This window comes from Leuresthes tenuis, unplaced genomic scaffold (genome assembly GCF_036924035.1).
Source record: "Leuresthes tenuis unplaced genomic scaffold, fLeuTen1.0.hap1 SCAF_8, whole genome shotgun sequence".
Taxonomy (NCBI): Eukaryota; Metazoa; Chordata; class Actinopteri; order Atheriniformes; family Atherinopsidae; genus Leuresthes; species Leuresthes tenuis.
The window spans coordinates 13,430,926-13,443,392 of record NW_027325362.1 but is presented as its reverse complement, the minus strand read 5'-3'; the positions used below and the strand labels follow the sequence as shown (position 1 = coordinate 13,443,392).

At 45.6% G+C, this 12,467-nt stretch overlaps 1 protein-coding gene across 6 annotated transcripts in view; it reads left to right on the top strand.

Moving 5' to 3' along the window:
* The window catches only part of zmiz1a (zinc finger, MIZ-type containing 1a), a 94,602-nt gene that overhangs the window by 78,701 nt on the left and 3,434 nt on the right, over window positions 1–12,467 (top strand). For 3 of the 6 annotated variants that reach the window (XM_072390912.1, XM_072390914.1, XM_072390915.1), the window contains 17 exons: window positions 5,919–6,054; window positions 6,882–6,996; window positions 7,103–7,323; window positions 8,012–8,213; window positions 8,328–8,609; window positions 8,708–8,887; window positions 8,999–9,067; window positions 9,215–9,380; window positions 9,465–9,606; window positions 9,754–9,964; window positions 10,154–10,259; window positions 10,423–10,583; window positions 10,674–10,741; window positions 10,836–10,904; window positions 11,000–11,268; window positions 11,583–11,767; window positions 12,160–12,435. In XM_072390912.1, the coding sequence (XP_072247013.1) occupies window positions 5,919–6,054; window positions 6,882–6,996; window positions 7,103–7,323; window positions 8,012–8,213; window positions 8,328–8,609; window positions 8,708–8,887; window positions 8,999–9,067; window positions 9,215–9,380; window positions 9,465–9,606; window positions 9,754–9,964; window positions 10,154–10,259; window positions 10,423–10,583; window positions 10,674–10,741; window positions 10,836–10,904; window positions 11,000–11,268; window positions 11,583–11,767; window positions 12,160–12,435 (2,858 nt within the window). Of the gene's footprint in view, window positions 1–36; window positions 73–5,918; window positions 6,055–6,881; window positions 6,997–7,102; window positions 7,324–8,011; window positions 8,214–8,327; window positions 8,610–8,707; window positions 8,888–8,998; window positions 9,068–9,214; window positions 9,381–9,464; window positions 9,607–9,753; window positions 9,965–10,153; window positions 10,260–10,422; window positions 10,584–10,673; window positions 10,742–10,835; window positions 10,905–10,999; window positions 11,269–11,582; window positions 11,768–12,159; window positions 12,436–12,467 lie in introns of all 6 variants that reach the window. The other 3 variants (XM_072390911.1, XM_072390910.1, XM_072390913.1) reach the window with 2 other exon arrangements.

Here is a 12,467-nt window from a genome sequence, read left to right as displayed (position 1 = left end):
TGCCCCTTTTACAAATGTGTAATTTGAACCCCACAGAAACCAGCACCTGCAGGAGATGTCAGAGTGACTCAGGTAGATCTACCCTCCCTTCTGGGCTGCAGCATCTCTTTGGCTTGTGACCCACACACATCCTGGGGAGGAGGAGATTTGCCCACTCCCTCCATCTCCACCTGTCCTCCATCTAGCATCCCTCCATTCATCCTCTCCTCCCCCCTGTCTTGTCTTCATGTCTGGTTTACTGCCCGAGGTTGTGGATGGAATTCTGTCAAATCAGCCAGATGTGAAAACAGCACTGTTTTTCCAGTGCAGATGAAAAAAAAAAGAAAAGGAAAAAAAAAAACCAGTATGGAAATTTTTTCCAGCGAAAAATAGCACATTTGAAATGTTTTAAGAGTTTCAGATTTGGAATACTCTGATTCGCATAAACTGGTTATGGTGGAGTGTGATTTCTGACAGAGCTCTCTCTCTGCAAGGCATGTTTGAGTTGTTCTGCCTCCAAGCTGTTGAAACGAAAGCCCATTTGATTTGCTCTTCTCCTAGAAGAAGAAGTTGGCTTAACAGAGAGGGGGCAGGAAGGGGGGTATCATTGACTGCTTAAATGGCTTCCATTACACTTAAGCAAAAAGCATGCCTTTTTTTTTTCTTTCAAAGGTTTTTATATTCTCTCCATACTCTTTCATTACATAATGTTTGTGCCCACACAGCACAGACTTACCTGCCAGTGTTATATTATATCTATTATGAATCGCTTCTTCTTTTTTTTTATCATCCCACACATCGTCTCAGAAGGCTTCTTTGTCTAGTGCTGCAGTGTTTATGCTCAGAAAGTGTCGTTTTTCATGTTGTAGTTTCCTCCTTGCTTGTGTTGTAATGAGCGAAGCCACATTAGGAGCTGCCATCATGCACACTTTTACATGTCAGTCAAATGAATCAAAACCTGACGTGAGCAGTGGCACACAGTCAGATCAGAAGCGAGAAGTTTTAATATGTGGGTAGGGATGTGCATTCCATCTGAAGATTAAACTGATGAAGGCCTCCGTGATTAGTGCACACTTTGGTTGGGGGATTTTCCTGCAATCCAGCCGAGATGACAGTGATGTAACTGAGCCTCCCAAGTTCATGCTTTTACGTTGTTATGCCATCAGCAAAGGAGGAGGAGTATAGCAGTAATATGTAGCAATCAGGAAGCTCCTTTTCTAGTCACTGCCACTATTTGTTGCTGCGACAATCAGATCCAACTGCTGCTTTACTGCAGCTTATTTAGTTGCAGCAACTAAACAATACATTTATAACTGAAGAGATAGTGTGTCGTACCATATTAGTGACATAATACTGATGCCATTTCAGTTTCTTTGTATTAAAGGGCAGAAACGTGGCTCTGACTGCATTCTCAAGAGGAAACCGGTGCATTTTTCTTGCACTGAATACTTTTCTACCCCAGAGATGGTCAAGAAAGATTTTCACTCTGGAAAAATCCTGAACTTGCTTTGCAGCCACCTGGGTGCAGCTTTTCGTTTGCATCTCCTTTGTGGGGGAAACACAAGTGGCTGCTTTTGATAGTACTCTTCGTCTGGCACGTGTGCTGTTGTGGTCTCATTATAATTGGCAGTTGAAGCTTTTTGGATGAACACCAAAAAACATGTATTGGTTGACTTTTTTTTTTTTTTTTTTTTAAAGCAAGTTGTTGGTAATACATTGACTGCTTGGTTAGGATGTCAACAGGAATGAAGTGACACCCAGCACAATACTATGTGACATCTTTGCTATGCAAATGGTTCGGTGAACTTAATCAAACTACTTAGTTGCTGTTTTTATTGGCGGCTTAGTGGTAAATATAGCTGTTAAGTCTTATGTTCATCTTTTTATGTCTCGAAATGCGTTTATGCCTTGTTAGATGACCATTTAAACCATCACCCAAGCCGCGAAAAGCGGCTCACATTGTCATCCCCCCTCCCTCAAAATCAGACTGAATCCCATTTTGAGATCTGCTGGTTTTCACACAAATGTGCAGAGCAGCAACACATGCAACACGTCACGGGATTGCAGCCCGTAAAGTGAAGTCCACTTCAATGCCTGCATTTGACATACACAGACTCTTTCAGTGTGTTTTCTCTCTGTAGCCATACAGCAGGTTTTAGACAGGGATTCACACCTGGGAAAGATACAACTCGGTGACACTCCCAGTTTGCCAATGAGTGTGGCGGATCACCAGCTTCACATTGAAATTGTTTTAGTTCTTTTAAAAACGAAGTGGGATTGCTATGACGCTACTAACTGAATTATGTTGGCTTACAAACATTTAATGCACAGAAAGCCATGGCTTCTCTGGCAAATGATATGCTCAGTAACCGCACCATCAGAGTTCATTGTAATTAGCATTTGGGCTTCTGTGTAAAAAGACTTGTCCTAACACTCTGTCATTAGGTAGTGGTCCTGGCAGCCTGTTACCAGCGCTCGCTGTCTCTCTGCGGATGAGGTGACAACGAGCCGGAGCTCCTGATATCAGTCAGCCACACAGCATTAAATACAGCTTGAGCTTGGAGGACCCATATTTCCCATATGTCATTACTGGGCATTACTCAATTAAAAGCCCCAGCCTCCAAGAAATGGAGCTGGTCCGCGAGGGATTCAAGAGTGCTTTGTGAGAATATCAGCTTATGTCCTGCTGTCCCAGGACGGAAGAGCAGACAAGTTGTTAAAGAAATGTTCTGTGTCCAGGCCCATATCAGAGATACACAACACACCAGCTTCAGGCTTAACTTGTCCCTGCGGTCTGTCACTCAGAGCGATAACTTTGTGTCATTTTTAGTCGGGCATTTCAAAGACTGATTTGGTTTTGTGTGGATCTTTTAGAGTTCTTTAATTTCCCATAAGGTCAATAATGCACGTTGGTGTCCTTGCTCGTAGTTTTTAAGGTCTGAATGGTGAGATTAGCCTTGATAATCTCTTTCATTGGATTTCTACGCACTCAGCAGCAGCTGCTCCCGAGGACAGGGAAATACACCGTTAAACGGACGGTGGAACTTTGATGCAGTTTCTACATTCAAAAATACACCAAAGCTGCTGTTCAAGCCCCTAAAAGCTGAAAAACGTGATTCACCGTAAAACAATACCATTGGAATTTTGAATCTGCAGCACCAGCTGTATATAACTGCGGCCGTCACAAAGAAAATGTTGCATTCCGTAGCGTCATCACCATATATATCTACATCCCCCTCCTCTTACCGTTTCTTCTTGTCGTCTTAGCGTAAACTGTTGACATCTTTTCAAGTCCTTTATATCCAATGTTTCAAGCTTACTATATTCTCCGCCGGTCAAAACACATAAAACTGAGATTTTATCCCACTCTGAGGAAGAAAAAGCATGCCACAATGCATGGCCACAATTTTTACTAGGAGACAGGTCTGGACTGCAGGCAGGCCGGTAAAGCACAAGTACTCTGTCATTGGAAGTCATGCACAGTGAGATTTGATATCGTCTTCTTGAAATAACCGTTTATCTTGGAGGAAGACCTCACCAGAAACTGAGTCTTTGGTCTTTCTTTTATACCCGTCACCAAATAATCTGCTGATTGTACAATGTGCCAGAATGGTGTTGCTTACTGATTTGATCAACCTTTTCGTCCCCCTCTGCCACTTTCCCAACTTTCTTGGAGTGTGTTGCTAAGAATCAAAATAGAAGATTTGTTCATATTTTTGTAATGCGGCGGAGTTAGTCCTACTGGGAGTCATTTCCTCTGCCCTCGTGCTTGTTGAAGAAGGGTTAAAGTGAATTAACACATTTTTTCCTTCAGTTTCCTTCAGGTTTGTTTTTCCTTGTCGATCTTTCCCTTTTCAGAATTCTTTCATCATAAATCCACTCGCTATTTTATGATGTAAATTAAAGTTGTTGTTCGTTTTATATGGACTATGGACGCTGCAGATGAAAGGACATCCTATGGAGAAACGAAAAGTCTATGAGGAGCTGACCTTGGCTTGTCTCCATCAGGCTGGTGTTAGCGCCTTCATTAGCAAGTCTGTGATTTAACTTTAAGGGCTGTAGCGTAAATGAAATGGTTATAAATGGAAAGATGAGAGAGTGGTGTAATTAGACAGAGACCTTGTTTTTGGTCGCTGATTGTCTGTGCTCTTGGCATCAGCTCCTCGTCTTCTCCCTTAATGACATTAGCAAAACCTTTTAATGAAGGATATTTCAGATGGATGACATTAGACTGGTATTTAAAGTTGTTTAGAAATAGTGGAATATGGGGGGGGGGCGGGGCATACTGAGTAAAGAGATGAGAATGGTGGTGTAGTTGTGGGTGTGCGATGGTGTTAGCTGGGGTTTTAACTGGAGGGACTTTGAGGTGAGAACAAGGTCATTTGCATTTTATTAAGCTGTTGGATATGCACAATGCCCTGAGCGGACCTTCACTCTCTCATGAATGACTTTAGGCTTTGGTAGACTGTTCGATTCAGCAACTCGTTGCCACTCTGATTAGATAAGAAAACTCTTCAATTCTTTTCCTCTCTATCTCTTCCTCAATGTGACTCTATCACTCGTGTTCTGAGCTTCGGGTCTAAATGGTGGGTTGCCAGCTGAAGAGAGTCCTTCTATGTGGAGGTGGTGATTTAGTGGGGAGATAAGCTCTCTGTAATGGCAGGGTGGAATAATTCCTCTTTAACTCAGAGGCTTGGCTCTCTCCACCCTCCAGAAGAAAATGTTGTCGCTCCTCTCCTTTGTTCTTCATTTCTTTCCCTTTTTTCCTCCCTTCACTCTTCTCTTTTTCGTCATCTTTGTAAGGAGGCACTTGTCAGATCAGATGCTAATCATTTCGAGAAGGCTTTTTATTCCCGAGATATCATATCACACGTTATAGATGGCACATCTTGCTGTTGAATGCCAAAAGTGCGACGAAGTCTCAAATGCAGAATGAAACGATTGCTTATTTCCCTCTCTTTTCAATCATATTTATATTTTCTGTTCAAACGGCCCTTTGAGAGACCTTGTAAATCCTCACAATGCAGTTCCCATTTCACTCTCATGGACTGTGTAATCCTTCTTGTGGAAACACTTCAGAAAACGATATACATCTGAAAACACCAAACCTAGGAACAGCACTTTCTCAAATCTGGTATATTTGAGTCCGCAAAAGTTAAAACTAGATCTAAATAATTCAATAAAGGGGCGAAGATGTCGGCCTCTCTGTTTGGTAAATTGATGCTTTTATAAGACAAATTTCTACTATCAAGAGGAAACGTAGATGAATAAGCCACAAAGCACAGTTTGATTTGGAAAAAAGATAAATACGACAAGCTGATTGTGATTGTCTGAAGAGTAAAATTGGCACATTATGTGGCAAAAGACGCTGTCTTGATGAGGAGGGTGAGAAGGCTGCATGGTCCAATTGCACACTGGAGATGAGAAGGCATGGCTGAGAGTAAAGTGGTGGCGCTGAACAGAGGAAGTGAAGGACAGTGAAGATATCACTGTTTCTTACCTCCTACATTGATCTTATCTGTAACCCCAGTCGCTCTGTCTCTGTCTGCCTCTCACGCTCCATCTCTGCCTCTCTGTGGCAGAAAAACTGGGAGGTCCCTTGTGCTGCAGATTGATTTCAGTCTGCATCTCGCACTGCAGGTAGATATGATGTGATATAACTGTTGTGAAATCCACACAGGCAAATAGTCAATGTCGGTTCTGTTGCGTTAGGCTGCCCCCTGGAGGCTTTGAAAACAGACACATAATTCGTTGCAGCACTATTGAGACTCATGGGGCAAACATATTGAACACTAAAAGCAATAAAGTCATCTTGATTTATGTGTTACCATTTACACATAGAACCATAAGCATGCACTTGATGAAACATGAACACACATTGTCGAATCACTGGAGAGTAACGGGCCACATATGTGTGTGTCTTTGTGTCTTCCTTGCAGCCCTGCTGTCGTCTTGGTGCGAGGAGCTGGGCCGTCTCCTCCTGCTGCGTCACCAGAAGAACAGGCAGAACGAACCGCAGGGAAAAGTCCCCATTCAGCCCAGCATGAACAGCATGAAGCCCGGCCTCACGCACAGGTCAGTAAGATGTGTGAGACGCGTCCTGCTTGGCGAACAAAAAGACTGTGGTCATCTCACAGTAAAGGCATATTCTCAGTCCAAAAAAAAATGAGGAAAGAAGAGCGTTTTGTGCAAATGACACTCAAATTTGACTCTGAGGCGAAACTTGAATTTGAAGCTGAAGGGATTTTGGGGGTGGAGAGACAAACCAACGGAGAGGTGAAGTAATGTTTTTTTTAGGAGAACAGTGTGTACTCATGCCTGTCTTTGTCTCGAAGTAATTCTGAAGCTAGCCAAAAGCCCAGTTTACCTCTGCAGGATCTTAAGGGGAGGGGGGGTTGTGCCTTTATGAGGAAATACTGAACATCTCGTCCATTACAAGAGTTAACCTCTGTGTAAAAACAAGCTGCAGTCCAAAAACAGCAGTTCCTTCCCTCTGCACTGGCCACTTGCCTCTCCCTGTGAGGATTTAGATTGTTTATTATGTGTAGCAGACTCTCATATTTTAGCCCGTTATTTGTTTTGAATCTGAGTGCTGAACATTCCAGCTGCTGTCTTCCTTTATCCAAAGACTTTTAAACAGCTGAAAGAATTGGTCATATTTAGTTTCCAGTGCTGTGTGTGTGTGTGTGTGTGTGTGTGTGTGTGTTTGTGGGAAGACAAGTCTCCTCGTCAGTTTATTTGGAGCTTTTCGGCGTGCACCCATTGGCAGATATTTAGGCTCCAAATATGATTTGAAACTGAAAACTGGACATTTCAAATTGCCAAACATTTTGGCAAGAAGAAGCTATTCACAGCTTCAAGTGATATCAGGCAACATATTTGTGTTTTGTTCTGCTTTGCAGTGATGGATCCTTTCCCTATGATTCAGTCCCCTGGCAACAAAACACCAACCAGCCCCCTGGGTCATTATCTGTGGTTACAACAGTGTGGGGCGTGACCAATACTTCACAGAGTCAGGTATGTCCATGCATGAAGAGCACCCTCTCGGTGATGCTCGAATCTGTTTACTTAACTAACCTAATGCAGATTTGTCCTTCCTGTGTTATTTTTTTCCTGTATGTAGGTGCTGTGTAACCCTATGGCGAACAGCAATAACCACATGAATCCCGGGGGTAACCCCATGGGATCGGGAATGTCTGCCAGCGCAGCAGGGCTCAATTCACCCCAGTTCAACGCTCAGCAGCAACAGTTCCCAAACAAAGGAGGTTCCAGCCAGTCGTACATGCAGCAGGGCATGTACGGCAGGCCTGGCTACCCTGGCGGTCCAGGGGGATACAGTGGAAGGTAAGAGGCAAAAGAAAATATCAAGCTATTTGCATCCAGGTATCAGAACACCCTGTGCCATACGTTTTCTATTAGCATCCCACTTTGGTGCCGTCAGCTTTGGTGGCACGAAGCTATTGACTTGTGTCACAGAGGGATGCGCAGTCATGTGTTTGCACCAGATACGACAAGTTTACCTTCAGGGCTTTCAACCAGATGGCGAAAATTGCTCGCTCACATGTGGTTAATGCTGTGAAAACATTTATTCTAACCCAAACCATGATCTTTCCCCAAACCTAAATTAAGTATTTCTCCTGCCTAAACTTTATCAAACTGAGACTGGAAACTGAAACTAAAGACTCAACGTTTGCTTTTGGTTTCCCACAGGACAGAAACTCCAGTCTTTTTGAGTGTAGGTCCTTTGTTTGACCCATTTAACCGCTGTGACCTCTGTCCAGATGTCCGCATCAGAATTTGTCAAGCTTTATCCTACTTTACATTTCTCTGCTCGACTCTGCTACACTTCTGTCAAAATAGCCCTCAAGGCAAACTTGTTCCACTCCCCTGATATTTTTGTGAAGCTGCGAGATGAAGGTGTCGGGTGTAAACAGTCAAAAAATTTGCCATGTGAGTCATGGTTCTCATCCAGGTGCAAAAAGACTCTAACATAATGATTAAAGCATGCATTCTGTCTTGTTGTTTTGTTAAGTTACTCTGGAGGCCCAAACGCTCCACCAGGAGGTATGGGAATGACCACCCACACACGTCCTCCGGGTGACTTCACTCCGCCAGCTGCTGCTGCTGCAGCTGCAGCTGTTGCTGCCGCTGCTGCCACGGCAACGGCCACAGCAACGGCCACAGTAGCAGCTCTGCAGGAAACGCAGAATAAAGATATGAACCAGTATGGACAGGTACAGCACACACCCGCCCCCTGGAGGGATGCACACACACTAGTGGACGCATACAGTTGCAACCATTTGGCTGGAGACCCAAACTAATAACATCGACCTTTTAATTTCCCCCAGATGTGTCCATCATTCCAAATGGGCCCCGCTCCAGCTTACAATAGCCAGTTCATGAATCAGCCAGGACCTCGAGGCCCCCCTGGAGGTATGAATCCAGCCAGCATGGGATCAGCCATGAACAACCCCAATATGAGTGGGCCTCCAATGGGCATGAACCAGGCTCGAACCCCAGGCATGGCACCTTTTGGAGCTCACAGCCAAAGGATGCCTCAGCAAGGATATCCCGGAGGCCCCCGACAGGGCATGCCCATGCAGGGGATGAAAAGGCCATATCCTGGGGAGGTCGGTGGAAAGATTCTACAAAAATTATACATTTGTTTTGAATTAGAATTATGTTTCATGTGAAGCCTAAATCTTTTTCTTCACCTTTCTTCCTCAAGGGAGGTTATGTAGGTCAGCAGTATGGGCCAAACAGCCAGTTCCAGCCACAGCAGGGGCAATATCCCACGTCAAATGCATCCAGGCCGCTGCCCTCGCCTAACTACCCCAACCAGAGGATGCCAGGGCAGCAGGGCCAGGGACAGTACCCATCTGGTATGCCCATGGGCCAGTACTACAAGGTCTGTTAATCTGCAACATTTATTCTTGCTGTCCATACAACAATCTCTGGAACCATATAAATGTGCCTGGGAATATAAGGAAACAGTCATTTCTTTTTATTTCCCCCACAGCAAGAGCCCTTCAATGGTCAGAACACCAACTTCTCTGGAGGTGGATACTCCTACGGCCAAGGCAGTGGGGTATGTTTTCACTTCTTACCCTGCAAGGAAAAGTTCATTTTCAACTATAACATGCCTAGACCTTTGCGCCAGATGTGAACGAGTTATGTATGTGAAATAAGTTCAGCAGATGTTTTCATTACTGCACCCTTATTATTTTTTTAACAGCCCCCCAGGCCTGGTAACTACCCCCACTCCCCAGTCCCTGGAAACCCTACACCTCCTATGACCCCAGGAAGTAGTATTCCTCCGTATCTGTCGCCAAATCAGGATGTGAAGCCTCCGTTTCCACCTGACATGAAACCAAATATGACAGCACTTCCACCCCCTCCGAGTGAGTACCCCAGCAGCTCTAAAACAAATGCTTCACGTGACACGCGTGGGCGTGTAAATAAAGTGTGTGTTTCCTCTCCTTCAGCTAACCCCAACGAGGAGCTGCGGCTGACGTTCCCAGTCAGGGATGGAGTTGTGCTGGAACCCTTCCGCCTGGAGCACAACCTGGCTGTGAGTAACCACGTCTTCCACCTGCGGCCGTCCGTCCACCAGACCCTCATGTGGAGGTAGGACATTTGCTCCTTGTATGTTCAGTCACAAGCTGTGTATCAACACATCTCTACGTAAAGCAACTTATCTAATAGTGGTTGTGTAGCGCCTGGAATTAATTTTCTCAGCAAACATACACTGATGTCCTGCTGATGCCCTCATAGGTCAGACCTCGAGCTTCAGTTTAAGTGCTACCACCATGAAGACAGGCAAATGAACACCAACTGGCCTGCCTCCGTCCAGGTCAGCGTCAATGCCACGCCCCTCACCATCGAGAGGGGAGACAACAAAACCTCCCACAAACCCCTGCACCTGAAGCACGTGTGCCAACCGGGGAGGAACACCATCCAAATCACGGTCACCGCCTGCTGCTGTGTGAGTGCATGCTGTCAAGAAAACACATCCCTGTCAGCACTGCTGAAATGCAACTGTTTCATTCAGCAGAAAGATCAACTGGGATGATTTACCCACAGATGATTTAACCATGTGCATGTATTGTGGAGAGTAGACATGTGGTTCAGCTGCTAATTCGGTTTGTTTTTATGCTCTTGTTTTGCTTCGCAGTCCCACCTGTTTGTGCTTCAGCTGGTCCACAGGCCATCTGTGCGCTCCGTCCTCCAGGGGCTCCTGAAGAAGAGGCTCCTTCCTGCAGAACACTGCATCACCAAGAGTATGGCTCATTTTGTCTCGCAGCGCAGTTTAACAAGTACATCTTAATTCTCTGAGCTCCCTACCGTTCCTCTTTATGGCGGTGCTTTAAAAGGACTCTGAAAGAACACCTGTAGCTGCGCACAAAGTAATAGGTTCCCTCTGAAACGCTTTCCTCTCTTCAGTTAAGAGGAACTTCAGCAGTGTGGCGGCATCAGCGGGCAACACCACCCTGAACGGGGAGGATGGCGTGGAGCAGACGGCCATTAAAGTGTCGCTGAAATGTCCCATCACCTTCAGACGCATCCAGCTGCCGGCACGGGGGCACGACTGCAAACACGTGCAGGTTTGTTCAGATGATGACAGTCTGTGTCACATATCTAAGCCAACGGGAGGAAATGACTCTAACGAGGGTTTGTGATGTTGTTCTCCGCAGTGCTTTGATCTGGAGTCTTACTTGCAGCTCAACTGTGAGAGGGGGACATGGAGGTGTCCTGTGTGCAAGTAAGTGAAAAGCTATTCATTTTTTTGGAGGATGGAAACATGGGAATATTGTCAAGAATCCCTCTAATAGATTGTATTTTTTTTCCCTTTTCAGTAAAACAGCATTATTAGAAGGTCTTGAGGTGGACCAGTATATGTGGGGAATCCTCAATGCCATCCAAAAGTACGTTTCTTTTTTTTCACCGGATAGGTAGACACATTAGTTTGAGTCTATCACGTGAAAGTAAACTCAACACAATCTACTTTCTCCTCCAACAGTTCAGAGTTTGAGGAAGTCACTATAGACCCCACATGTAGCTGGCGACCTGTCCCCATCAAATCTGAGCTACACATCAAAGAGGATCCTGATGGACCACTGGCCAAGCGCTTTAAGACCATGAGCCCGAGTCAGATGACCATGCCCAACGTGATGGAGATGATCGCTCAGTTAGGACCAGGTCCGGGTCCTGGCCCCGGACCAGGTCCAAGCCCCTACCCGCCTCATCCTGGTCAGCATGGTGGGAACGGGGGAGATTATCCTGGAACAGGTAATGAAAAGCATTCACGACCGCACTGTGTCGATAAATAACTGAAGTTATCTTATTTGTTCAGAAAATGAGCTGTTCTGCATTTCACAGCAGGGACTATTGATGTGTCTCTTGTGCTTTCAACAAAGAAAATGCTGTGGATAGAGCTTTATACCGAACCTATTCTAAAATGTCACTGCTGTGATAGAAAAAAAAGCAAAATCTGTTATATAATCACTTTTTGTAATAGAACGAATGCATCAAACAAACCAGGAAGGCCCAAACTGCAGTTAGTCTTAGTCAAAAACATGTTTTTCTTCTGCTTCTCCTTCAAGGCAATAGCTACCACAGCCAAGGGAGCTTTGACTTCCCTCACGGGAACCCTTCTGGTGGTGGGGTTGGAGGAGGAGGTCCACCTATGAATGACTTCATCCATGGCCCCCAGCTCTCCCATCCCCCAGATGGACCTGGTGGTCTCCTCTCGCAGGACAAGCCCCTCAGCCACGGCATGAGCGATCCAGTAAGTAGATTCAGCTTGCGAGGCTGCTTGAGACTGTGAGTTGGATTGGATTAAGATTCTGCTTGATTTAACAAAGAAAATCTGCAGACAAAGAGTGTCCTACTGAAACCATCGGTTTGTTACCTGAACGAGGGGGCGCCTGTGCCTCCAGCCAGCATGTGTGTTCAGTCATGCTCACACGCTCATGCCACCGTATAATGTTGCAGCTGCACATGTCTGCTGATCACAGCTTCCATTTAATAGGCCTGTTCCACATTATTCACGCTGGAACTCATTTCGCCCTCCTCCCTCCTTTTACACTCCTCCCCTCTCTCTATCTTTCACACTTTACCTTTTTTTCCCCCCTTCTCACTCGTTCTGTCTTGCTTTCTGTTTGCGTCTCGCACCTGCAGATGTCCCATTCAGATCAGTCCCATAACTCCATGCAGCAGAGCTTGCATGCGTCTCCCCACCCTGGCAGCCAAACAGGGCCGCCCTTACATCACAGTGGCCAGTCAGGGCAGCCCTTGCATCACAGTGGCCAATCATCGCAGCCGCCTCGCCAGTCGCAGCCGCAGCATCAGCATCCTGGCCAGAACAGTCACCCGCACAGCGATCTGAACTTTAACCCCTCCTCAGATGGGCAGATGGGTCAGGGGGCCCAGGATATGCCTGAACCCTCCCTGGATGTAAGTGTGTCTGCTTTGGATGCCAAAAGCTA